The following is a 26,175-nucleotide window of genomic DNA, read 5'->3' on the forward strand; positions in this document are numbered from 1 at the left end:
GTGAATTATAATGAACTACCGTTATCCGAATTTAGGGCATCGGTTCACCCGAGTTGCCTCTCGTTGTCTCTACAGCAAGTAGCGGTGCTTCTGTTCCTGCGCTGAAGGAACAGTCTGTGTGAAATCTGCGGGTTATCTTGAGTATAGAGAACGCGATTATTGTTGAGAATGATTTTTTTCAGCGATGAAACTGACCCACTCACCTCCATTATATTGACGTGGAGGCTACCTTCACCCAAAGAAAGAAAAAAGGGAGATTGTTCATTACTTTCATGCATCGGGGGGCAACCGAGCCTTCAGGTCCGTGGATCAACTTGTCAATAGAATGATTACAGTAGCAGCATAGCCAAACCGGTTAGTAGGTAAATTGTTTCTTTTGTCAAATGTCACTGTACACATTTACACCACATTCCTTTTTTATTGGTAATGATATTTATTCTGCAGCGTAAACGTACTCTGCTGTTGTCCCGAGTGCTGCAGCCTCCTCTTTACACGGATCAATGGATGTCAGAACCTCCTCTCTTCTCTGTCGTTCATTTGCCCCCTGAAACATTATCTCTCTGTTGTGTTTTCACGAGCAGTGCAATAACTGCGCCCCCGGGTGCCTCCGATAAAGACTCCTCCTTCTACGTATAAAGAAAAAAGGAAAGGGGGGACGTCTTGATTAATGCAGCGATTCGTGAGTGAAGCCCGAGCTGCACAGTGCACTCCTCAGAGCCCACAGCGAGTCGCACGTCTCGGGAAAGTTTCGCCTCAGCGGTGTTACTACCACTCGGAGTGCACAAGTCGCCCGTCTCGTCACGTTGACATATCTCCGTGTTGGTCCAGAAGGTCAGCAGCCAAAATGCTGAACGCTCGCTGTCGGATCAAATTGCGTTCTGGGAAGAAACATGATTAAACTGCAATTTGACTTTGAGTGTTTATTTCTCCCAAGGCCCCCGCAGACGGTTTCCTCCCTTTCAGAAAAACTCAAGGATTGACAGAACAGGGACTGGAAGCCCCTTTTTTTCTCCTCTGTCACTTCTATTTGAGCGGGGAGAGATTTCACCCTTTTGAAATTCGCCAAATCTGTCGCCATGTGCACAATGCGAGTGTTTTTATTTATTTCATTCTTTTTTTTAGTCGGGTGGTTTTCGGTTTTCCTCCGATAGGCTTTTAAGAACCGTAGAAACAAAGACGGATCGAGGCAGAGGAGGTCACATGCTGTTGCGGGGGGGGGAAGTGATGCCGCGTCACCCCCCCGAGCTAGGTGCGATTCCAGGAACACCCGACACTTTTTAATCACTGCTATTAGAATGCATCCTTTTTCGGTTTTTCCCCCCCACTCTCTCATTTTTCTCTCCTCCTCTGCCGTTTGTTTCCTCACCCCGCTCCTCTCGCTTCCCTCCCTCACATCTCCTCTCCCTGTGACTAAAGGCAGCCCACTCCTCTGCAGTGGCTGCCTGCCTCCCTGATTTGCTCGCTGCTCAGGGAGGATTTGCATAGGCTGGCCCACTTGCCGCCTCTCCCCTCCCCCGTACCCTCCCCTCCTCTCCCTCCTCTCCCTCCTCTCCTCCGTCCCATCATCTTCGCTTAGTTTCACCTGAGCCCGCTCTCATCCTGTCTTCTCTCTCTCTTTCTCTCTCTCTCTCTCTCTTCGCTCTCCCACCCCCTCCATCTTCTCGCTCCCTCCCAGCAGTTTCTCATTTTCTCATCCTCTTCTTTTTTCTCCCTGGCTTTTCTCTCTCTTTCTCTTTATCTGTCTGCAAATCTGTCCCTTTCTCCTGTGGAGTAATACAAAGAGCTATCAGTCCGGGGTCTCTCCGGGTTAACAAGCCAAGACCACTTCACTTCACCAGGGACATAGAGAGAGAAAAAAAAAAAAAAAAAAAAAAAAGAGAGAGAAAAGAACAGAAGAAGAGAGAAAAAGAAAGTCTGACAAATATTGGATCCAAACTTAAAGACGGAGATAAAAGCACGAGTGGGATTTTCACCTCTGCGTTGAGATCCTGCAGCTGAACTGTGAAGGAGAAGGGAGTGTGTTGCTGCCGAGGCGATAGGGAGACAGAAAGCTCACAGTTTGTCCGTGCCGGAGTGTGTGGAGCTCCTCGTCTCTCTGGCGTTCCCTCCCTCCGTCTCTCCCTCCTCCTCGGTCTCATAGCCGAGGCTGTGTATTATCTGTGGCTTGACAGAGCGGGGCTGTGCAGAGCAGAGCGAAGCGGCGGGAGCGGGCAGAAGGCTGCAGCGCAGGTTGTTCCCCCCTCCTCCTCCTCCTCCTGTCACTCAACTTCTGCGCCTGCAGGTGGAGAAGGGCGCACAGGGACACATTCCAGGTGTTGCCCGCGAAAGTGTGCAGGCACAAGCTTGCCGGTTCGCTCACGCGCGCACACGAGCACGCCGCTCGGTCATCAAAGGAGCTGCCACAGGGTGATCCTGCCGAGAACAGAAAGTAAAGACATATTGGATTCTGGTTCAAAGAGCCAGCGAGCAAACGAAAACAGCGGGAGAGCTGCTGCCTTCTAACGACTGGAGTCCGAGAGACGAGCCCGAGCTGCGTTTTGTTTGGAGGGAACAGCTGGATTCTACCCTGACGAGGAGCGTGTGTTGATTTCCCTCTGCTATGGAGTTGGCCGCCGTGTCCTGGCTGCAGGAAGGTCACTTTTTCTGAGATCCTCGCACATCTGCTTTACTCTCTTTTAAATATCCGGTTAGGGAGGGGGGGCGTGAGCCATGCTCCCCAAAGAAAAGCCCCAGGAGGGCCAGCTGTTCTGGATGTTGCTTCTGGCAGTGGGATGGATGGTGCTGGGTTCTGCCTGGGGCTCCTCATCCTCATCCTCTTCATCCTCAGACCTCCATCTCCTATCCCCTACCCCCGGAGCCCCCTTGCCCCCTGCCCTGCCCCGGCCCGATCACTCGCAGGGGCCCAGGCACCACCAGCCACCTGTGTCCATATACCGCTCTCCGGCCTCGCTACGAGCCGGCCACGGTGAGTCCCGTCACCTTTTTTTCGCCTCTCCCTCCTTTCTCCCCCTCTCTCTCCCCCCCCCCTCTTTCCACCTCTCTCTGTCCATTTATCACCGCGGCTGATCCGAGCCAAAAGGAGCCATCTGTAGCCACCTCTCTGTCATTTTTTTCTTCCTCTCTCTGTAACCGACTCGCTCACTTCCTCCCTCCCACTGTACCTCTGTCTTTGTCTCTCTGTCTCGCTCTCCCTCTCACTCTTCCTCCTCTTCCGCCACGGCGCGAAGAGATAACCACAGTTGACAGCAGCTGTGCATCACGGAGCTGCGCGTCATTTATGAGATTATAGGTTTAATTGTCAGTGAGAGGCGCTGACAAGCGAAAAAAACACCCACAGTGACTCTATCAGGCGAGGAGCGAGCCGCGGCTCTGCGTTTGCCACGATCCCACCTGCTTTAACGCTCCCTGTAATTGATGATTGATGGAGAGCGAGGATCCGGACGGTGCTTCCCCCCCCTCGTCTTTAATAAGCGCGGCCCCCCACTTTTATCGAGCGGTCGGCCCTTGTACATGTTTGGACTGCGTGAGACTTTTGTGCCGTGGTGTGCCGCACTGTTTGAAGTTGACTCGAAACGTAACGAGCCTGTTCAAACGTCCACGTAGGATTTCATGCCTGCGTTATCTCGCCTAACAGCAGCGCCAGCTTTTTCTCCTCCGCCGCCGAATGTACACACCCAGGAGGGGGAATTAGCACCGCTGGTCAAATGCCTTTTTTTTTTTTTTTTTTTCCCCCCAGTATTGACTTTTGTTTTATAGGTACTTAATGTGATCTATTTGCGCCATTATCTGCCACACAGGCATCAGGGGAGGGATCTTTAGTTTGTCGGACAGAACAAAGTAGACGATTTTTTTTTCTTTTTTTACAGCTTTTGTGTTACCGTGGCATCATTAAGTGGCTTTTATCTTAACAATACATACGTCTTATAGGATTTGTGTTATCGTGGTAGTCTTTTGCGGCTGTTATATAATCGCTTCTCCTTCAGTTAGTGGCTGTAACTGCAGACTGGAGCGTTAATAAATGTGTAGACGCATGTAGTTAATAAATCATTTGTTCTTAACTACGTGAGGCTCTGTAATTAATCCCGGTGGGTGTGTTTTAAATCCGAGGGAACGACCCTGACTCGTGGCCTTTTGCACTCCACGTCTTTCAGCATTTATTTTGAAATATTTACGTGCTGTCATTATGACGAGAGGCGAGAACAAAACCATGCAGACAGAGTTGAATTAACAATAAAATACCACGTGCAAACCAAAGCTATCTGAATTTCAGAAGCGGCTCCTTTTTCGCAGAAGTTGCTCGGTTGTAATATTAAAATACCACTGAAGAATATTTTAACATAATGCAAAAGATGCCTGGAGAATGTCTAAAAAGAACAGCGGGCCGAATTTCAAGGGGCCTTTTTTTTTTTTTTGCTTTTTTTTATTCAGCTATTGCAGCATTCAGGCCAATCCGGTCTGTGCCTTTGTGTCACAGCAGATCAATCAATCCCTGCGGGGGGATCGAATCTGTTTGAAAAATACATTTGAGCCAGGTCTGTGCTTGACTCCTTTTAACACATCGAGGGCTCATTTTTTAGCACGTTGAGGGCTGTTGGAGCAGATGAGCCTGACAGGCAGCGAAGGAGGGAAAGGGAGAGGATCTGCATTACTAATGTGGAGTGTGCAAACCATACAAAGTGTGTGTGGAGAGGAGAGAGAGAGAGAGAGAGGCTGGGCAAGGACCGAGTGGCAGCCATTTAGAAAAGTCCGTAGGTATGATGCACGCTCCTGCGGGTCGATAAACATGCGACGACTGATTAATAACGGGTTTCTGTCTCTTTTGCCTCGAACGTTAGTTCCCCCCGCCGCCATGCTTGATGTCGCTTTATTCGGTTAAAGGCAGTGAATATACTTTATCATCATGTAGAATTTGCGTGACAACCTCTCAGAGTCTTATAACTGTGTATTAGTTGGCTGAGATTGGTTCCGGTTGACTTTTTGTCTAAATTTGCATGCAGAATGTGGTGACGCAGTACAGAGCGAGATAAGAGCGAGGACAGAAATCCGGAGACTGGAGGGCTCGTTATTGTGTGTGCAAGTGTGCGTTTAGTGCGCGTGTGTGTGTGTGTTTATGTGTGTGTGAGCGTTGCCTATTTACAATTCAGCAGCAACAGCCTGACCCTGGCTATTTGGCGTGAGCGTAATTACAGATTCAGAGGAGACCTTGGAGGAAAACATAAAGACGCAACAGATACATGCTAACGCTCGCTTGTGTATACACACACACACACACACCTACTGTACACACCTACGTGCACACACAGGGATGCAGGTGCTGTGTGCATACATTCAGACACCCTCACAGACACACTCGGGACTCGACGCCCTCTGCATATGTAAACTCTTAATTAGAGGCAGTGACTGGGAATGATCCTCTCTGTGTGGGCACACAACACAGCGGAGGTATTCATGAATAAGGGAATGTGCTCGGGCCGCCACAGGCATGAATATCCAATAATTTATTTTTGTTTACTTGATTATTTATTTATCACAAAACTTGAAAAAGAAAAAAAAAGGGCGCTTTCTCGATGGGCGATATCATGCTCGTTGTTGCAGGAGCCCGGTGTGATAAGTGGCTGACATAACAACGTTTGTGTTTCCATAATTTCCTCGATGTTGGAAAGATGTTTCTTAGTCCATTTGCTGGGATTTGACACCGCCTACACACACGTGTGTGTCAGTGTCAGTGGCTGTGCTTCGGGGGTGTGTGTTTTACGAGTTGAACCGACATAAACAGTATTCGGTATTTTGCATGTTCCCCCCTGTGGGGAGCGTGAAGTCAAGCTACGGTGCCGACTTATCAATTATTAATCATTTAAGTCAGACGAAAATATCTCTACTGCGAGTGATAACGGTGCTTTACGACACAGCATATAATCATTACAGCCGGTCCGCCCACAGACGAGTGTTTCTTTATTGCAGCTTCAGTAAATGTATAGAAATAATCAGGACTAGATGGTAAATCCACGTCAGGTGTTTTACGTGTCGCCGCGCATGAGCTACATGTACGGCGAGGAGCACTTTGAGCAATAGTAAAAGCATCGTCGCCTCGCTATAAATTGAGCAGACATTGTTTAAAAGTGAATGAGTCAACTGAATAACAACTGTGAGAGTGCTTTGACCTGCTTTGAAGCCTTGCCCTTAGCACTTAAGGAGAATAAAAGCGGGCGGGGGGGGGGGAGCATGTGTGCGCGCCGTTTCACCCGACGTGCGTATGTGGCAGTCGTTTGATGCCGGATCACCTTGAAGAGAGTGGCTTTGGCAACGGCGTCTTCCACGTAGAATGGACCCGCGCCGTAGTATAAGTCTGGAGAAGGTTAAAATGGAGGGGCGGCGGGGGTGTGGGGGAGGAGGAGGAGAAGCGAAGATGCCTCCGTATTTTTCTCTGAGGTAAGCTCCGGCTCTGTGATTTGAATGAAGGCTGCATCAAATCCGTCTTTTCTTTCACAAATTATCAAAGGGTTGACATTTTGAGTTTGAGTCTGCTGTTTTTCTTCCTCGGGCCCCTTGACACAGTGCGAGGGAAAAGTGGCAGTATTGGCACTCGGGTTTAACTGAAGAATAGCTTCTTCTCACTGCTGCAAGAATAATTGAAAAGAAGGCGAACAAATTCTCATTCCCGGAAGAAGAAGAAGAAGAAGAAGAAGACGACTCTTGTGGAGGCTTTGGTTCAAAGTGTATTCAAAGACCAGTGTGGTAAATATTTCTATAAATATATGATGTGCCCACTTCAGGAATCCCATGTAGAATGAGAGCACTACTTCACCAACAGTAATGTGCACTGGAAACATGTTGACTTATTCATGTTGTCGCCGGAAACGCTGTCCATTTAGATTTTTATTTTTGTCTAGCAACATGCTAGCAACATGTCTGTGCTGCTGGCACTTTGGGTCTATCAACCAGTCCACAACTTTGGTCTGGACTGAAATATTTCAACAAATGTTGGACGGATTCATGTGAGATTTGGTTCAGACATTCAAGTCTCCCTCGGGATTAAAACCTGATTTGCAGAACTTGTGTCGTCCCCTTCTGCCCCTCAGCGCTGTTTGAATTAGTTTGGGCTGGAGAGAAACGGCCACTCGTTTAATGCAGATAAAAAGATCCTCTGCAGGTTGAACTGTAATAACGCCAATGAAGTAAAATGACTCGCGTTGCATTTAGCGAGTTGGAAGGATGGTAGCATGCTAACGTGCTAAACGCGGGAAACATAAGAGCAAACTAAACACTTGCAGGTGACTAACCAAACGATGCTTCAACTGTAAACAAGTTTGTTTTATGAAGACTGGCTTGATGCGTTTTAAATCAGCATCTTAACATAGCACTGAATGTTGTTGTTCGGCTGGAAGGCCTGTGAACCGCTCTGCATTGATCTCTAAACTGATAATCTCATCCGCGGCTTCTTTATACCGTGTAAACAATTTCTCCCTCAGTTCGTTAAATCCCTGCAGCACCGCGAGGGCGGCGGGACAGATATTTTGATAAATCTGCAGCCTCTGACTTGAGAGGTCACGCGCCAGAGCACAGCGCCATTATTAGGAAACGCCATTCGCTGCGTTCACCCTCCTCGATCGAATCGCGTGCAAGAGACAACATGGCTGCTGCAAAACAACCACACATGCAGCTCCACAGAAACATGTGTGTTGCAACGCAGTATTCTGCCTGTTATGACACGATGTAAACATTTCAAATCAGAGACACGGTAGAATTAAGACTGTTAAAGGCTTCAGGTTGATGCGGTGTGCAAAAACAAAATGATTAATGATTTGTTTCTGTCACCATCGTGTTAATTCACCGCTTTGAAAAAAAACAAAAAAACAAGCCATCTGCCTCTGGCTGCAGATTTGTGATGCCGTGTGTTCACATCTCTGCACCTTCCAGGCACACAATATGATTTTTGTGGAGCGTTCCATCGCTGTGATTGGCTCAGCTGTTTTTCAGACCCAATGGATGTCAACGACGTTATTTTTTTTAGTCAACGCACCCTTCAACCTATGTTCCAATTTGCGCTGCTGTACATGAACCCAGGCTGTTGCTGCTCATGCGTGATCAAAATACAGCCTCTAATCTCGTTATCAGCGCGACTGTGATGTACATATTTATTTTAATTGACGATTAGTTTTCTCCCCGCATATCCTTCTACTCATCTGACCTCTGTGGAACGAAAGGAATAAAAACTATTAGCCACAAGTGGCCGCACGAAATCTCTGCGGCTACCGGCGGAATGTGTTTCTACTGAAAAATGCTAACTGTGACAGTGTCACCATTACCCCAGAGTATACAAAGGGCAGCGGCTGAGGCTTATTTTTCATACCGAGGCAAGGGCACAGAAATGACTGCAAATTCAAAATGCCAAAGTATTCGTTTTCCTTCTCAGTGGGCTCAGCAGCTCGTGGAGATAGCATGGCAACATACTGGAACGGTTTGTGTTGTCACAGCTGAAGTTATGAAAAATGTATTTGACCCCTCAGTCTCCTGTAAAATGTATTGGTCCAGGTGCGGCGGCTGCATAATAACTTGTCCCACATGTAGCATAGCGTATATATGAATTATTCCAATGAACCGAGAGCACTGTACGCTTTGTGTCGCGGTCTACCTTGATGATGTGTTTGTGTATATGTGTGTGTGTGTGTGTGTGTGTGTGCAGATATTATACAGCACACTGGTAGACTTAAATGATATTGCCCTCCGGCTATTCATGATGGGTGTGGAATTAAATGGGAAAAAAAATAAAATAAAAAATAGAATGAGGAACGAGGGAGTGTGATGGCGGTGCGATAGAGGAGAAGAGATTCCTGTGGACTTTGTGTTTTTTTATTTTTTTCGCCCCTCAGAAAAAGAGACGGCGGGCTGGAATCTCATTTGAAAACATTTCCTCGCCTGCCTTCCTTCCATCTTCATCCCTGCTCCTCCTCGCTCCACTTCTTCTCGCCCTCTTTCTACTTTTCCCAGCCGCCGCTCCCTGTTTATGCTCTGGACAGCAAATCGATGGGCAGAGCTGTTTCGGGGGCTTAATTATGTGGTTATTTTAGGTTTTTTTTGCCTTCTCTGCCCCTCTTTTTTTTGCCCTCGCGAGCGCAGGCATTTTATCTTGGCGGGAGACAGGGCTGTTTTGTTTTCAGCCCGCTGCCGGAGAGGAAGGAAAGGAGGCGAGGAGAGGAAGAAAGGTGAGGAAGCAGAGGAAGAGGTTGAAACAAAACACTGAGTGAAGACACAAAAAGTTGAGAACGTTAACGAGGTGACGGCGACGTCGCAGCGCCTCCTCTCATCCTGACCTTTATCTCTCTTTTGTGCCTGCTCAGCTCGCAGCCTCACGTTTTACCTCCCTCTCTCCACGACTCTCTCCTTTGCTCATATTTCTTTTTCTTTCACAACATGTAGATAAACACCTTTTTTTTTTGTTTTCTTTTGCGTCACTGTATTTTTCCCCCTTGAATCTGCTCGCTCTGCAAATTAATCCAGCAAAGTCCGTCCTTGCTAACTCTTCCTCCAGAAACTCAGCACTTGCTTTTTTCCCCCCTCCTCCCCACTCGGTCACTCCAGCCTTGCCTTATTAATTATATTTATGCTCTCCAGCTCTTAATAATTACGGCCATGGCTCCAACAGGAAGTAGTTGAACACATCTCATAATTATCCATCAAATGATTATTCATTTGAACAAACCCCCACTGATAGCAGCTCCGTCCTCGATGCAAATGAACAATCCGATGAGCAGGACTCGAGCCGGGCCTATAGAGATATTTTATCTTTAATTCCTTTCTTTAATGTTTTATTATTCAGCCATTTTAAAAACTCAACCGCTCCTTTTTATTTTACTGTTATTACTCACTCTTCAGATGCAGACGTAAGCGAAAAGTTCCCCGGTTTCCGGCGTTGATCTCAAAGCCAATTAGTTTCGAACGCAGACCACGCCGACGTCCGTCTCCGGTGACGGAACCTCCAGAGATTAGACGGACGGGAGGAAACACTTCCTTCGCAGAGGTCGTGAATCATGTCGGATGTGACCTACTGTGACATCATCAGCCGAACTAATAGGTCGCTCGCCGGCCCTCGCCACTTTTTTGCCGGAGCTCATTATAGTCGTCATCACAACAGGTGGCGAGACGTGAGGACAACTTCAAAAGGACTTCCCGCGTCCTCGTTCGGATGCGCCGCCCGTGTCGCGGGACTCAGTCCATCACCTGGGTCGGTTCCCTTCATTGAAGCCACGGGGATATTATTAGATACATTTGCTCCGACCGTGACCTTGAGGAGAGCCGCTGAATGATTCATACGCGGCGGACACGGAGGCCCACCCTCCCTCGCGCTCACATCTCTCTTCAGAATGTCTCATGGCAATAATTAGCTCTCCAGTGATTGATTCTTGATCCTCTGAGAGAGGGCGCAATTGGCAGCAAGACGGAGCACCTTTATGGACAATGATTCGTAATGTCGGCTATTTACGCGTTCACCTTAGGGTTAATGGGCTGTCTTAATAGTTTATTGGCGTAGTTTGCTGTAGTAGGAATGAATTATTTAAGAAGAAACACAATTAATGACTTCCTCTCCATACAAGTGTATCTAACTAGTAATTAACCTGTGTTTGCTCCACATTTCTGCGGGTAAAGCAGCGGATGAATGTTAATGCAGCCGGAGCTTAGACAGTCGCACCGTGTCAAAGGTGATTTTTGTTATTGCTCGGCTCTCCAGAGATGAGACCGAGCGTCTAGACAAACATGTTTTTGCAGACACACACACACACACACACACGCAACCAACAGATAATTCATCCCCTGATAAATATGTTTACAGCCAAGCAAATATAATATTCGTAATCCCCTCCATCTCGCCCTGCAAGGACTGGATGAATATCTCTCGCTCTGCCAGGTTCTCCAGTCACACTATTCCTCTTTCATTGTGGTTTATCACGGCGGAAGGGAGAAGGGTGGAGGGAGGGGGGGGGGGATTGTGGCGGGAGAATGAAGCACGATGTGATGTGGGATGTAAAAATGTGAATAAGCAAGAGATGGATAGAGGACTGCCGCGGGAGAGAAAGCGAGATGGCGAGGTGGCAGATAAAGTGAGGAAAAGATGGAGAGAGTGCGCACGTGCGGTACAGCAGAGAGGCAGACAGAGGAAGAGAGAGAGAGATTGGGATAGCCTCTCCAACCCACTCTAGTCCAGGCTAAAGTAGCTAATGGGCTTGCCCAGACGCACTGAGTGGATATTGCATTGGGACTTCCTACGGTCCCTTAGCAAACAGACAGCCAGGGTGTACTAAGAGGCTCGCTGGCCAGCCGGAAACATGATATCATCTCGCTAGCACCGCTAATGTGGACACACAGCACGCCAGAAAGAGAGAAAGGCGGGCAGAGCAATGTGAACCCAATTTTTGTGATGGAGCCTATAAAAGAACACCTGTAGGGAGAATTGATTGGCCGCGATGGCCGGTCATTGAGGGTGCCGACGTGCGCGCGTCGCGTCCCGACACACGCACGGATGGTAATAAGTCGTGTGAGGACAGCGATGTGACGAGCAGTGTGAGGAGCGACAAACGAGTCGCAGAACCGCACACTGGCGCGCCCACACGTCGCCCGGAGATCTGAGAACATGCAAAAACTGAGGGACACGCTGTTTCCCATCCTGATTTCCTTTCTTAGAATGAGTGTTACCCAGCTTGCACCGCGTGAAGGACATCGGACTCATGGTCACGGGCGCTCAGCTTAGACTCAGACGATCCTCAGCGAATTGTCAAAACTTTGGCCTGCAGAGGGGAAACTGTAGAGCAGCTACTTCTCACCCTGAAAGGCACTTTTTTTTCCAATCCAGCTGTTTTTTGGACCAAGGTTGATACTGCGGCACCAGTAGAGAGCATCGTTCCTCTGAGGCCCAACAGTGCCCTTTGCAATATGTAAGAGTTTCAGTTTAAAACATTCAGAAATGTGCTACAATTATCAACAGACCGGAAGAAATGACAGTTTTGACGCCGTCTGAAATATATCTGGGTATTGTGTCGCAGAGATGGCTACCCAGACTCAAAGCATTAAATAAGCTCACCACATCTAGGATCAATGCTAATCATAGATGCAAGCCGCCTGAACACCTAACCCTAATTCGTGGATCCGTCCCTTTATCTGGATCCGCAACGGAAAATAGACATTTTAGGCTGAGACCATCCAGGTTTCGTGGAAATCAGTATGTGCAATCCCGCTCACAAACCAACCAACAAACACACAAGCAAACAAACGACTGGACACAGGTGAAAGCCGAACGTCTTTGGCTCAGATAATAACAGTTTTCACAGTCGGCTGGTGTGGAAAAACCTCCCCCTTTGAGATTGGAATAAACACTTCTGCTTCCTCCGCTTGCAGACAAAGCATTCATGTCATGCTGCCACTCACTTTTCTTCGCCAGTAAGCCCGCAAATGAAAGAGTAAAAAAAGAGCGGAGGTGCCTCGGGGTTCCTGTACATAACCACAATCTCCTTGTTTTGGAGTCCAGATGGAGACCCCTTGTAGCGCGTCACCCCTCTCTAATCACCGCTGGCTCACAGGCTGATTAAAAAAAAAAAAAAAAAAACACCAGTTAACGATGCTCAATTAATTATGTAATCTTGTCAGGCCCTCCTAATTATATTTTGCATAAAAGTATTTGATGGAAACGCACTGATTTACAAGGAAAAAAAAAGATCCAAATTTGCTTAAAAGTTGCAAAATTAATACGCGCTAAAGACTTGACACCATCAGGGAGGTCTCGCGCGTGCACGAACGCATGTGACAAATCTGTCCTGAAACCCGCAACTCCCAGCATGCACCGCTCCACCCTGCAACACCGTCTTGTGTGCACTCTCGTCTAGCGCTCTCTCGGGAATCGTTAGCGCTCTCCGAAGGGCAATATTCTGCCACGGCTGGTCACAAGTTTAAGAGCGGGGCGGAGGGCACGAGTGTTTTTTCCACCCACTCCTTGACCTCTTGTTTATTGTACAGAGAGCTGCCTCTTCGAGAAAACAGCTTCATCCTGCCTCTCTCTAACTGCGCTTGCAGCTTGGAATCATAAGCACTGCTTTGTATATAATAAACACAATATATGTGTATATATTTTTATCTTTGCTGCAATCCTGAGTGTAGAATAAACTGGCGAAATTACCATAAAGAGATACAACAGGGGAAGGAGGCAGATCTCGTCCTCGCCCCGGTCTTACATAACCACTTGAGACTTTAAAGCGAGCCTCAACCTGTGATTCATCCTGTTTTACAGGGCACTTAGTGGATATGGATAATTCATATGGATCCCCAAAAGCCCCCCAGGGCCCTGTAGATGTAAACAATATACGTCCCATATTTGTCAGAATGAAGAGTGCAAGGAGCGGTTCAGCCTCGCCAGCAGGATGAAACTGCAGCCGCCGCGCCTGAGTAAGATTGATTAGACGCTCATTACTCCACGCATGCCTGCGTCAGTGCATGTGTGGGTGGGAAGTGGGTGTTTCCTTCATTTGATTTATCAAGTGCTCCGAAAACAGGCCGAGGGATTAATCACAGCGATGATAGCATGCCAGGCTGTTATCTACGTTGCTTTATCTAAAGATGCTGACTCCGACTTGATGCCGACTGTGTGCGTGTGTGTGTGAAGAAGTAGAAGAAGAAGAAGAAGATTATAGCGGCTCGTGCTTTGTGTGTGCACACGTCTGTATGCGAGCCACTGTGTTCTGATATGCTTGCACTACTTTCCCCGGGAAGAGCAGATTGAATTATTGACGGAAGAGAGGGTTTTTTTTTCTCCTTCTCTAATACATACGCGTGTGTATGTTTGTGCTTTTAATCCACTTACGAGATGCGGTTTGAAGTGTGTACCCGAGCAGAGAGGTCCTTTTTGCGTGAGCGTGCAAACAAACACACCGCTGCCGGTGCTTTACTGTATCTGCACCAAGATATGACTCACCCCTCTTCCACCTTCCTCCTCTCGCGTCCGTCACTCTCATAAAAATCACTCAACTCTGCGCTCGCCGCCGTGAACCTGATGATACCATCGCACACATGCAAAAAAGCACCCTCCCCTTTCTTTTCTTCTATCTCCCTCCGCTCCCTCTATCTAATTGATTTTCTCCTCTCTATGGCCGTCCTCTAGCTTCTTGCATTTGATCCTTATTCCACTCTTACCTCTGCCTGCCCTTATCAGCGCCGACTGTAAGCTAAGCAGATTTTATATTCCAACAAAAGGCCCACTTTTTCCATTCTTCAGGCATTACAGAAATCTGCCGATCCCTTCCCCATACGGCTATTACGCCATCTCCAGATCTAATTTATCTATTAAAGTCTGGCAATCAAATAGTGGCTGAGTCGCTAATAGGGCTGAAAATAACAATTATTTCCACTGTCAATTAATCTGTGGAATGTTTTCTTGACTTTTCGATAGTAGTTCGGTCAATAAAATGTCAGAAAAAGGTGTGAAAGATGTCAAACGGTGTGTCTTAAAGCCCAAAGTGACGTCCTGAGATGTCTTGTTCTGTCCACAACCCAAAGACGTTCAGTTCACTGTCATAAAGGAGTAAAGAAACCAGAAGTTATTCACATTTTAGAAGCTGGAATCAGAGAATTGGTCATAGAAAAGCTCATCCGAAAAATGAAAATTCAGTTATCGTCTTCTCGCCCTCGCGCTGCTGGGAAAGTCAGATGAAGTTTTCTAGTCCACAAAACATTTCTGGAGCAGCGGAGCAGTGTTGCAGTATCCTCAAAAACAGCTGACGAGTCAAAAAATAACAATAATTAAAATGGCTCCATTCAGCTCATCCAGCGTAATCCAAGTTTCTGGAAGCTACAAAGGTCGATGAAAAGTCTGATTCTCTGCCCTTGATGTGTTTTATTGGAATGAATGCCAATCCATTCTAAAAACTCAGCTGTAAAGTGTTAATAACACGAGCAACAGCGGTATGATTTTGCTTGATGGTGAGCGAGTTACAATCCTGCATTTAGTTTCTATAATTCGAGGAGAGGAAACGCTGTTTATGTCACATTCGTTCCCTCACATTGAAGTGACTCCCGTGAAAAGGACCTGGCCTGAGAACAGGCTGTACACAGCGCAGATTACATCTCTGAATGCAGCCGAGAGAGACGGGCTTATCCTGATACACTGTCACTCTCCCAAATCCATAGGCATGAGCACGCAGCCACGTGTCGCCTGAATGGGATTCGACGCCGATGCCCACGCATGATCTGCTGCCAGCGCTAATTCCACAAACCAACATCCCCATTCATTTTCATAAATAGCCCCTGTTTGGTTTTTATCTCTTCCCCTTGTCCGTCCATCTTGTTGTTGGTTTTTTTTTTTCCTCCTTTTATCTCTCGTCTAATTCTCTCGTTTTATCTCTGCTTTTCCCTTTTATCCAGCCCTCCATCCAAGTGTTTTCTCTCTCATTCTCTCTCTCTCTCTTTGCTTTTTACCCTCATGCCAAGTTGCAGGCTCGGGCTGCGTTGAGCCGCATTCGTGACAGCGTCTGAGCGAATTAACGCAGCGCTGCCACTGTGTGCAGACATCTAGGACACGCTGCAGAGAAGAGGGGAGAAAAAAAAAAAAAAGAGAAGAAAAAAACTCAGCCCCCGTTCTGTCTATCTGGCCAAGCCGGAGCAGAGCTTATCAGGCTCTGGTAGAGGAGAGGAAAGAGAGGCGGATATTCACCCCACTGCAGTGCCGTAGTGTACATATCAGCGCCAGTCCAGGCAACATAGTCGCGGTTTTTCAAATGTCAAATGTGTGTTTGGGTGTTTGGGTTTTTCAGACGAGAATAACTTATACTGTCGACTGAATTAATGTTTCGGCTGACCTTAATGTTGTCAGTGTAGAGGGCCGCTCTGCTTCGCTAACTTACAGACCTTAAAGAAAGCAAAAAAGACGTCGTCTTTAACGCCGAGACAAACTGCAAAGAGCTTCTTGCATCCCGCACAGTTCCCGATGCGCAAACTTATCCTGCAATTTTAGCCGTTCGTCATCGCCAATCGGGTTTTATCCCGAGTCTACGAACGCGAGGGTGCAGTCGTTGCCCGACAGCAGGTGCTCTGACCCTCATTATCTGTCTCTTTAGGATCAATTCGGTTATTGTTACTGGTCCTCAGCAGCGATTCTTCGTGGAAAAAAAACAAAAAACCCACAGCATCTTATCTAACCTTTAGCAGCAGAACAGGCGTAATTGATGCGCGAACAGAGGTGATTATTGGAGTTGGCATTGACCACAGAATGCAGAATCGATACCGAAGTGCTGTATTGATCCTCATGGCGGCTGTTGATGAAGTGAAGAGGCTCATTGTGCCAATCGGGAGATGAGCGCTGGGTGCTGAATTAGTGAGCAAATGGGTTTTCACTGAGAGGTTAAGGTTGTCCAGCGGGCTCATATGTTACGGTGTTTTCCTTTGTGTGATCATGTACTGTATAGTGTATAGTGTATAATATAGATATATGGCCCGGCCCTGTGTTGAAGGTATGACCCTCGATCGTTCGGGACCTTGTCGGCCTTGTGTTCCAATCACAATCAGAAGTGTTTGCCCGTAGCTGCAGCTGTAGCTTCTTATAAATTGCAAGTGCTCGACTCGCTGTTGCACTTTTGACGAAGATGATGAAACAAGCTCTTAATGTCAGCGCTGATGGCCATAATATTTCAAACCGGAGCAGAAAAAAAAAAGCAAAACCAAAGAGATGACGGTACGTGCGCTGAATCAAACGCCCCGTGCCCTTTAACAGACCAAACTTGGCGAGTCTGGTTAGGTCTGGTTCCCGGGACGCCGCCGACTAGATAGGAGCTGGCAGGTATGGTGCTTTGTAGCCCACTCGCTTGTCTCATGGAATACTGTCGCTCCTCCGTCTCCGACTGCCTCCAACTGTGTGTCCACGTGTACTGTATGTGTGCCGCGTAGCCGTGATTTTTTCGCCAGGAGCGATTCCTCCTGCCATGCGGAATGCACCCCAGCATGGATCCACTTCAAAGCCTCGGCACACGCACATCCTCCTCCCAGACACGAACAGACTCGGACTGTATGGATGCACCCGTGAACAAAAAAAATCTTTTGACACATACGCGACGTGTCCATACGCATGCATGTCCCTCCGCTGTGATTCAGAACAGGAGGAAGAGGAGGGCCTCCGTGCGCTCGCTCATATTTCAGACCGCACACTCAAGTCGCGTAAACCTTAATTACCAAAAGCGAAGCAGAGGTCCTAACCCACGTCTCTGTAGTGACATTCATTTGGAAAATGAGTGCAAACAAGTCATTGTGGAGTGAGTGTTTTCTGGCAGAACGAGCCTGTACACACTGACAGCCAGGGCACAGGGGCATGTATTCACTCTGATGCTGCGGAGCATTCATCAGAAACCATTACATCACGGGCAAATAAAAATAGAATTTGAAAAAAAAAGAAAGACGAGAGGCAGATGATTAAAACCGTCATTCACATCTCGTAAGGGCGCATTGATTATATACAGTGTGTACATTCGCTACGCTGGACACTTCCCACACTAATAGAGACAAGCTTTAGTAATCAGCTATGAGGCGTCCTTACCGCGCTGCGTCTTTGATGCTGCGCGCAACTGAAGTGCGTGGGATGAATGAATTGATGAGTGTGTATGTGTTTATTTGCGCGGGGTGGGTACTGTATGTCTGTTTTTCCACCTTCGAGCTGAAGGATACATCAAAGCTACAAGCTTTACAACAGGAAAGCCCCCTTTTGTGGTTCACGATTGTGACATTCACAGTGGAAACCTTTCAGAGGCGCGCAGATAGAGGGCGAGTTTTTTTTTTTTTTTTGTGCGGCATGCACGGTGAAGATACTTCCACATCATCTGTCCCCAGGATTCATGCCGGCCCTTAATGAGAAGTGAGCGAATGCTGCAGCAGGCAGCAACAAAGCCTCCAACAGTTTGTTGCTTCAACTGTCCTCTGCTTTTGATAAGAGCACACGGTGAGAGGAGACGGCCAAATGAGAAGCAACAAAACACAAACATTTTTTGGCACGGCGAGGGACACACAAAAAAGCTACCGCTCTTTGAGCGCCCGGGACGTTCCCATTCCTTTTGGGTTTTCTTTTTCTTTTCTTTTTTTTTTTTTTGTTCTCCTGTTGGCAACCTCACATCTTCAAAAATGTTCGGGTGAGATACGAGCCAGAGAGAAAAGAGAGACGAGAAGAATGGACAGACGTTTTTTCCTGCCAAAAACCATCAGACTCAAATCTCAAAGGAGCCGTTTCACCCTCCGCGCTGTGTACGAGCGCCCACACATCGTGTAACCACGCACCAGACAATCGCCCGTTTTATTGGTGCTCACATTCAACCGATACTCATTTGTCAGAATATGATGCCGAGCAGTGACCATTAAAGTGTCTGCAGTTGTCTAGTTAGAGCTCTATGAACAGGAAGCAAAGAGCCTATCACTTTGCCCTTTTATCTTCCTACAGCTCTCAAATGGAGTGGAGACATTCAATTTAAAGTCTAAGGTCTGGTAGAAGCCAGTGACTTCCATTAACTCTATCCCTGTGAAGTAGTTGGGGAGGTAGAGCATCAAAGAACTTTAATTATCCTGCCCCGCAGTGAGCGAGACAAAGTTATAGAACTGAGGCGGGGGAAAAAAAAAGGAAGATGTACAGCGAGAGAGAAAGAAATGATGAAGAAAGTGCGAGGCGTATGGATCTGTATGGATGTCTGCCGTAGTATTGGCTGATCCGCTCGCTTCGCCGCCTTTTCTCTGCTTTTGAAGGACCCTCAAGGTTTTTAAATTGCTTCCTTGCTTTCATTATCTGCCGTTTGATTGGATTGCGGAGCCCTGCTGAGGTACGCCATCAGGAAGTAATGGGCAGATCTAGTGGCATTATTATTGGTCGTCGGGCCTCGACAGAAACTCACCCACGGAAACGGAATATATTCACAGCTATTAATAGCTTTGATCACAGCAGCGAAAAAAAAAAATGGCGGATTGTAGCGCGGACAAAGCGTGTACGGACAAGCGAGCGCGCACGACAAATAAGTTAACAAGCGGAGAAAAACTGAGGCGAAGATGGAATTTTTCGGAGGATTTGAAGAAAAGAAAAAAGAAAAAAAAGGAGGAAGCTGGTTTCCCCCCTCGCTTCTGTTTTCGTGGGCCAGAGAAGAGCGATAGTGGGACAGACATTCAGACAAAGTGGTGGAGTGGAGGGCGGTCTGTTGGGAGCTGGGCGGTAAAGGTCAGGGACGGGGAGATGGCTCTAGCACAAGGACATAATTGGCTAGGCAGAGAGCCAGTCCAAAACTCACACCTCGCACACACACACTCGCACAAAAAGGTAGGAGAGAGTGGCCTGTGGTGGCTAAAGGGGGGAATCAGAGCCTACTGAGGGAATTGGAGCCACTGGAGAGAGAAATGTGTAAAAAGTCTCGACAAAAATTGTTTGGTTCTTTATCCGTCACCCTTGTTTTCATCTGTTTTTTTTTTTCTACTCCCCTGCAACTGCCTGAGATCCCTACTGCAAGCCTTTACAGCTCCCCTCCACCCGTACTATCCATTTCTTTTCCACAGAATCAAACATTTGAGGTGTTCCTCTCTCAGCGATATTTCACCGCCGTCATCCAAACTTTAATGCAGTTGATTCTTTTTTTTTTCTCTCCCTCTCCCTTCCTTTCCCTCTCACGCCTCCTCTTCCCTGGAGTGACCTCAGACATTCAGAGAGCCGGTTTCCGACAGAATACCAACGCTCTTTGCAGTATCCGCCCTGCAAAAGTGTGCGCTTTCAGATAGAATCAAAAAGTTTCTCTGACACGCGGGGTAATTCATCATTCATGGAATTATCCTTTTTTCATACGTTACACAATTGTTTTATCAAGGACTTGCAGGAATGTGTCGGCGCCTGCCGTCCCTTCTGGCGCCGCTCAGGTGGCATCGATAGCTTCAGCTGGGCTCATTTGCATCGAGAATGAGCGGTAATAGAAGCTCCGCGCTGCTCCGCGCGCTGAAGCCGCGACTGCCATCACCGCCAGCGCGCTCGTGTCTCAGGTGTGTTGCACAAATAATGCCTCTCGTAGCTTCGGGGACGTACGTATTCCTTTACATCTCTATTGTGCTGCTCGCACCGGAAGAACGCCCACTCGACTACGGCGCCCTCATCTCCAAATCCACAAATCACGTCATGCATAATAATGATCGCCTCGCCGCCACGGCAGAGAGGGAAGGAGGAGGCAGAGAGAGTGGGAGATTAGGGGTAAGGGCAATGTGTTCGATGCCTATCATCAAAGAGAATTAAAGTCTTGTAATAGAAGTAAAAAGCACCCTTGGGCAGTAAAGAGTAGAAGCGAGGGGGGAAGGAGGAGGATGCAAAGGGAAACGTGTGCTCAGGACATATACCGAGAGACAGGCTTTACTTTGGGGAGGGAGGGGGGGAGGTTGGCCCGATCAAACTATCCACAGGCATTGATTCAATGTGACTGCTGTAAGTGGTTGTAAGTGTGGAAATAGTCAAGTTCTCATTGGCCAGGACTCGGAGATAGCTCTCTTAGGCTCGTACAAGTTGATACACTGTCAGCACTGCGGCTCAGCACAGGTTCATTTCAGCACCCAGGGGTGCATTAGTGGCTCCTTCCGTCTTCCTAGTAGTGAGATGCAGCCCGGGCTGATAGCAACGGTGCAGCAAAGTGAGGCTTTTTTTTTTTCCCCCCTGCAGTTCTGACAAGTCTTCAGTCACTGTTTGGAATTCAATCAATCGCTCCGGAGTTGTAATTGGTCCTCGCGTTGCTCCGCTTATCCCACTGTCGCAAATTATTTCACGTTTTAGCTGAGATTAAATCTCCCGCGGCGACGACGGAGCAAATGTGAAACGGCAAAAAACGTCTTTCCTCCTTTTGTCTCTTTTGTTCTGTCCGATCCTCCGTCAGACGCCTCTTCTTCTTCTTCTCCCGATGAAAGCACGAAATATGAAAAAGACAAATAGGCAAAAGCGTGACAGCGGCATCAGTAAGCCACCTTCCTCGCGGGATCTCTTTCTGCATCGGCGTAATGTTTTATTGATTTATCGGCAGTGCGAGAATGATCCATTTATCCCCGCCTTTGAGAGAAGTATGGGTGTTATTGTCGCGTTCTGGCTGAATAATCCTGGTATTAATTGAAGGCAAGGTGTGTCAAGATGAGGCGTCGGGGCTGTTTGAGGTCTCTAGTTGAGGGGGGCTTCAGGTGAAGCTACTCAGTGTAAGAATGGCGTCGTTGGCTTATCACTCGAACCGTGGTTCCCCGACACTGAGACAATCAGTTTGTAACCTTTAAACACAAGCTTGGAATGGATTCCAGTGCTATAAAGGGTTTTTGTTGTAAACATTGAGCAGTAAAAAAAAACATTTTTTTCGCGGCTGGGAGCGTTGTGTCACCTTCCAGTGGCTCCGTGGCTGAGGATCAGTTAAATGTGGCATTTCAGGGAGCCCTAAGTGAAATCTAATATGGCGTTTGTTTAATTAAAACCCAGGCAGTGTTTTGGGGGCAGCAGATTAGCGCTTAAAGATCCAATTAAAGTGTTTGGTGAGAGAGGAGCGCCGGAGCCTGTTGGGTTTTTTCCTCTCTGATAAGTGAAATACCTTGCAGCCAAACCTGATAGCGCTGATAGCATATAATGAGAAATGACCCTCGGTGCTGCGCAGGGCTCCAGCCAGCCACTCAGTATGGCTCCCGCTGCAGCTCCGTGACTCTCCCGCCCGCCTTCCCACCCTCGAAAACCAGACACATATACTTTAACGCCATCTGATAGCGAAAATCGGCACGTCTGAGGGAGAGAAAGGGGAATATTTAGAAGCACAGTGGCAGCAGTCCTTGTCCATGAAGCCTGATTATCATCACGTTCTGCGCAAAGATGCAGAAAAAAAAAAAAAACCCCAACTGGCATAAAGGGAGAAAATAGTTTTCTTTGGAGTTTTGTTTGTTCGTCTAATCTCTCCCGCTTGGTTTCGCAAAGCTCAGATAACTGTCTAAATCTTTTATTAGATTCTGAGGAGGCTAGAACAGCCGCAATCTTGATGGGAGAAAACGGGGATATTTAGCATCCAACTAATGTTTGTTTTTTTTCTCATTCTCTGCAAGTGGTGCCGGTGCAAATTACTCCCCGTGAGTAACGGCGCCTTTTTCCCCCCCATTTTTACAAACCAAACGCAGCTGGCCGGAATGAACAGGACGGTTAGTCATGGGAGGACTGTGTGGAGGACATTTGCGTGTGGGAACATTGCGATGGGTAATGGGATGTGAGGTTTCATATTTTCCCATTTCTCTTTGTTGTTTTTTCTCCCCCCCCCCCCTCCGCCACCCCGCCTTCCCTTTCAAGCCAGGCACATTAACAGTTTATTTCCCAACACCACCTCCTTTTCTCACTCCTGCCACCCTTAGTTACTATGCCGGAACCATGTATCTCGCCTCCACGCCCTCCTCCCCTTCATCTCGCCACAATAGAGCACTCCGCACCGGCCATTAGCGAAGCAATCGGCAAACTGTAATGTAAATATTTGCCCGGGGGCGATTTCATAAGGACCCACAGCCAAACTGAATAAGTAGGAGAGTCTCCGGCTGAAATTTAAACACGCAGCCTGAATATGCAAACATGCACACAAGCGCACCTGTATATCCGTGCACGGCGGTACTCGCATTGTGAGTCCCTGGCACACACCCACTCAAGCCTTTCTTTCTCTATCTCAGCAACAGTTCCCCGCTTTTTTCTTTTTTTTTTTTTTTTTGTTGCAACAGTGAGTACCTCTCTGCCGGGATAGAAATGCCATCCGTCTGAAGAACTTCTATTGTGCTCGCTGGCAGGGTGCTTGTGGTGCACTTGATGGCACGAAATAAAAAGTTTAAATTGATCAAGGTAATGTGGAATGTGACAGAGCAAAACGTTCTCGCGGAGACGGCTTTGATGTCTCTCGGTTTGTTTCAATGTTTGATGTCAGGGCTGCTCGTTGACTAGATGTATACATGCTCTGTTATGGCGGAAAGATGCCTTCCAGTCCTATCTCTCATCTGCGCTCACTTCCTTGACAGAATATGTAATCCCAGGTTTGTGAAGTAATGAGCGGGATTTGAGTGTTGTTGTGTTCGTCGTAACACTTCTACAACGCTGGTCATCACTGCGCTCAGTCTATTCCCAAATCTGCTCAGTTCTTCAGTGGCCTACTTTCGTCCTGTCGTCCTCTACAGTTGGGGGAAAAGATGCAATTACAAATCAAACTAGAACGGCGACGGAAGAGCGTATACCTCCACTGAGGCCCAACAGTCTCCTTCAACTCAAGTCAAACCTAATCTGATATCAAATAAAACATATTTATCCGCGAGATCCGGATTTTTATCTTGAGCAACATCAAATTCTACTCAGTCATAGACACCAGCGACCTAAATACACCCAATCCATCCATTATTCCCTGAGAAATTCATGAAAATGTTAAAAAATTCTCCATCTAGACTCCAACCGACCAACCAACCAACAGGGTGCGAACACATAACCTCCTTGGTGGAGGTAATAAAAGTCAAACAAAAACCTCATAACCTATCCGCCGTCCTGGATGGTAAGTCCTGCCATTACAGCCTTGCACTCTGAGGTCAGCCCTTTGCACCGCTGGCCTGACCACACGGCCACCTATTACAAACTGGCAGTAACCTGCCACTCAGTTTGCCATACACAGAATCAGCCTCAGACCTCTCACTGAAGATCTGCAAGCCCCCTTCATCGAGCTTAGGGTCAAACGCAGCAGGGGAATAAGGGGGGGGGGGGGGGGTAGCCAGGTTGTGCACAAGATAAGAAAGTGCTTTGATAAGAGCTGATTTTGAAATGCGAACAAGCATGCAGGCGGTATAGCTGCAGACTGAGATACTGAAGAAGAAGCCATTCATGTTTCACACTGTACTTTTTTGGTACATGGTTCTTTGGGTTCCAGTGGGAGGAAATGATGGACTTGAAACAGCTTCTGTGGTGTTTCTTTACCTTTTTTTCCTCCTTATTTTTCCTTTTGTGCAGATCACATTCGGTGTATTATTATTCTACTCCACAGCCTACTGTGTTACCTCAAGGTGAACAGCAACCTCCGCTCTATGTAATACAGAACACACGCCTCGTGTCCATAACAGCAGACAGTAGACGGATACTGTAATATAGAAACCCCTCAGTCACCTACACACAAAGCAATACAATTGATGTTGCACAATGCATAAAAACCACAGCGTGGAAGTTCAAAGACATTTATTGCTCTCCTTGCGTGGCCCGTGCTGTTATTTGCGCCTCCCTTGGCAGAGTCCAACACATCCCCATCAGTATTCATATCCAATGCCGCAGTAAAATGAAGTCAGATCCTGATAGGCTCTGTGCGACTGTGGCACCTGTTGCCCTATTGGCTCAGCCTGCGGATTGATGTCTTCCCTTTGATGAAACAAGAGCTCATGTCTAGACTATACAATGGGCCCCGTCACCTTGTCTTTCTGTCGCAACATATTTAAAGTGTGTAGGTCACCGAGCATCTACAGTTTTTTTTTTTCTTTTAACAGAAATGGATTGTGTGCCGATAGGTAGGTCCCCATATGACAGGAGAGGTAATATGTTTTAATGAGCTTGACTCCCCGGGGCAGTGGAATAAATTTCCCAATTTGGCGTCAGACTGAGAAGACTTTCTTTTCTTTTTTTTGAAAACCATGCTTTGTGCCAGCGTATTGTCCCAAGGCAAGGAGAGAGGGCGGGAAAAAAACACTGTTGAATGAAGACATGCCAAAATATATATTTGAATGATGCATTTTATGGTTTTGGTTTTGTCAAAGGTAGCTCAGGGGTTCAGCTGGCTGAGGCTTTCCTTTGTCTTTCCCGTGCATTCGCTCATTTCCATGCGTGCCATGCGAGCCAAGATGTGCGCGAGCCCGGGCTAAGGGATTGAAGTAAGCTTTTGTACAGAGGTTTTGCCTATAGTCCCGCGTCCCCGCTACCCATGCTACTGCAACAATTCCCACATCCATTTGACTCACACAGCATGCCAGATATCTTTTGCCTTTCATGAGCTGTTGAAAGCCACCGTCACTCTCTTTAAATTTCTCGTCAGTTAGGGCTAAGTACATCTTCAAAGGCAGCAACTGTGCCGCCCGGTATGGGTGGGGTTTAGGTATATAAATGAAAGATTGAAGAAGGGGAAGAAGAAGAAAGACAGAGATGGCAGAAAAACAGACGGAAAGTGGGGACAGACACACACTCGGTGGCTTAGCTTGTAGATGTACACCTACTCTGAAATCTGCACATCAGAAAAAGGTAGGCACACACTGAAACACACCAGTCAACACTCACACAAACACAGAGAGGAGAGTTTCTCAACTTTGGGATCAGGAACCTCAACTGGGTCACTTGAAAAGTGTGTGTGATCACAATATATTTCACAACTGTTATATTTGATAAAATAGATAGCTTGAGTTGTGCAGGTCTTGTTAGAAATGTGACATTTCACCAAGAATACAGAAAATCCTTGAACACAGCTTCTGTGTTCAAAGTATCTGTTCAATCAATTTGCATCCAAACTCAAATGACAGCCCAGCAACTCTTTTGTCTGCCATCGTGAGAGTTTCGAGTCATAAATCTGGGACGGGATGCCTCGTGCGGTCGCGACAACTCGCCGTGGAGTATTTAGGAACGCGTGATTACGAGCGAAAGGTTTCCAAACACTTGAGCATCCGCGCGCAGGCTTTTTCCGAAACGCCAGCACATCCACACGGTCAAACACACAGAACAGCAGCAGCAGCAGCAGCAACAACAACACGGAGAGCTTTTTGGCTTAGCCTTTAATTAGGCCGACGCTAAGACACTGTGAGAGGCCGGCATGTTCCATTCCGCTGCCCTCCAAACTCCCCCAGGCCCTCTCAACGTCACCCCAGGCACATTCAGCAAAGCCTTGGCCACCGATCAGCATACACGTCCGCACGCACTTTCACACGAGCTCACTTCACACTCCCAGACTCACATATGCATGCAGATGTGCGCAATCTCCCCGAACACACGCGTACTTTCGTGTCTTTGTGTCGTCCTCGGTGAGATTGGCGTAAGCCCTCCTGCCTATCGTCAATCCATAACTCCTGCTTAAGTATTCCGTTAATTACGGCTTTCAAGAAGTACCCTTTACCCTGTGTTTGTCCCTTCCACCCCCCCTTCTCATTGATTGCACCTCC

At 47.5% G+C, this 26,175-nt stretch overlaps 1 protein-coding gene across 14 annotated transcripts in view; it reads left to right on the plus strand.

Moving 5' to 3' along the window:
* Window positions 1-26,175, plus strand: part of nrxn3b (neurexin 3b) — a 292,901-nt gene that overhangs the window by 176,736 nt on the left and 89,990 nt on the right. Inside the window, exon 1 of one of the 14 annotated variants that reach the window (XM_030404633.1) lies at window positions 1,616-2,965. The exons of the other annotated variants lie outside the window; for them this stretch is intronic. Within the exon in view, the coding sequence (XP_030260493.1) occupies window positions 2,710-2,965 (256 nt within the window). The 5' untranslated portion in view covers window positions 1,616-2,709. Of the gene's footprint in view, window positions 1-1,615; window positions 2,966-26,175 lie in introns of those variants that run through there. 14 annotated transcript variants of the gene reach the window in all.

Source organism: Sparus aurata, chromosome 22 (genome assembly GCF_900880675.1).
Source record: "Sparus aurata chromosome 22, fSpaAur1.1, whole genome shotgun sequence".
In the NCBI taxonomy this organism is placed as follows: Eukaryota; Metazoa; Chordata; class Actinopteri; order Spariformes; family Sparidae; genus Sparus; species Sparus aurata.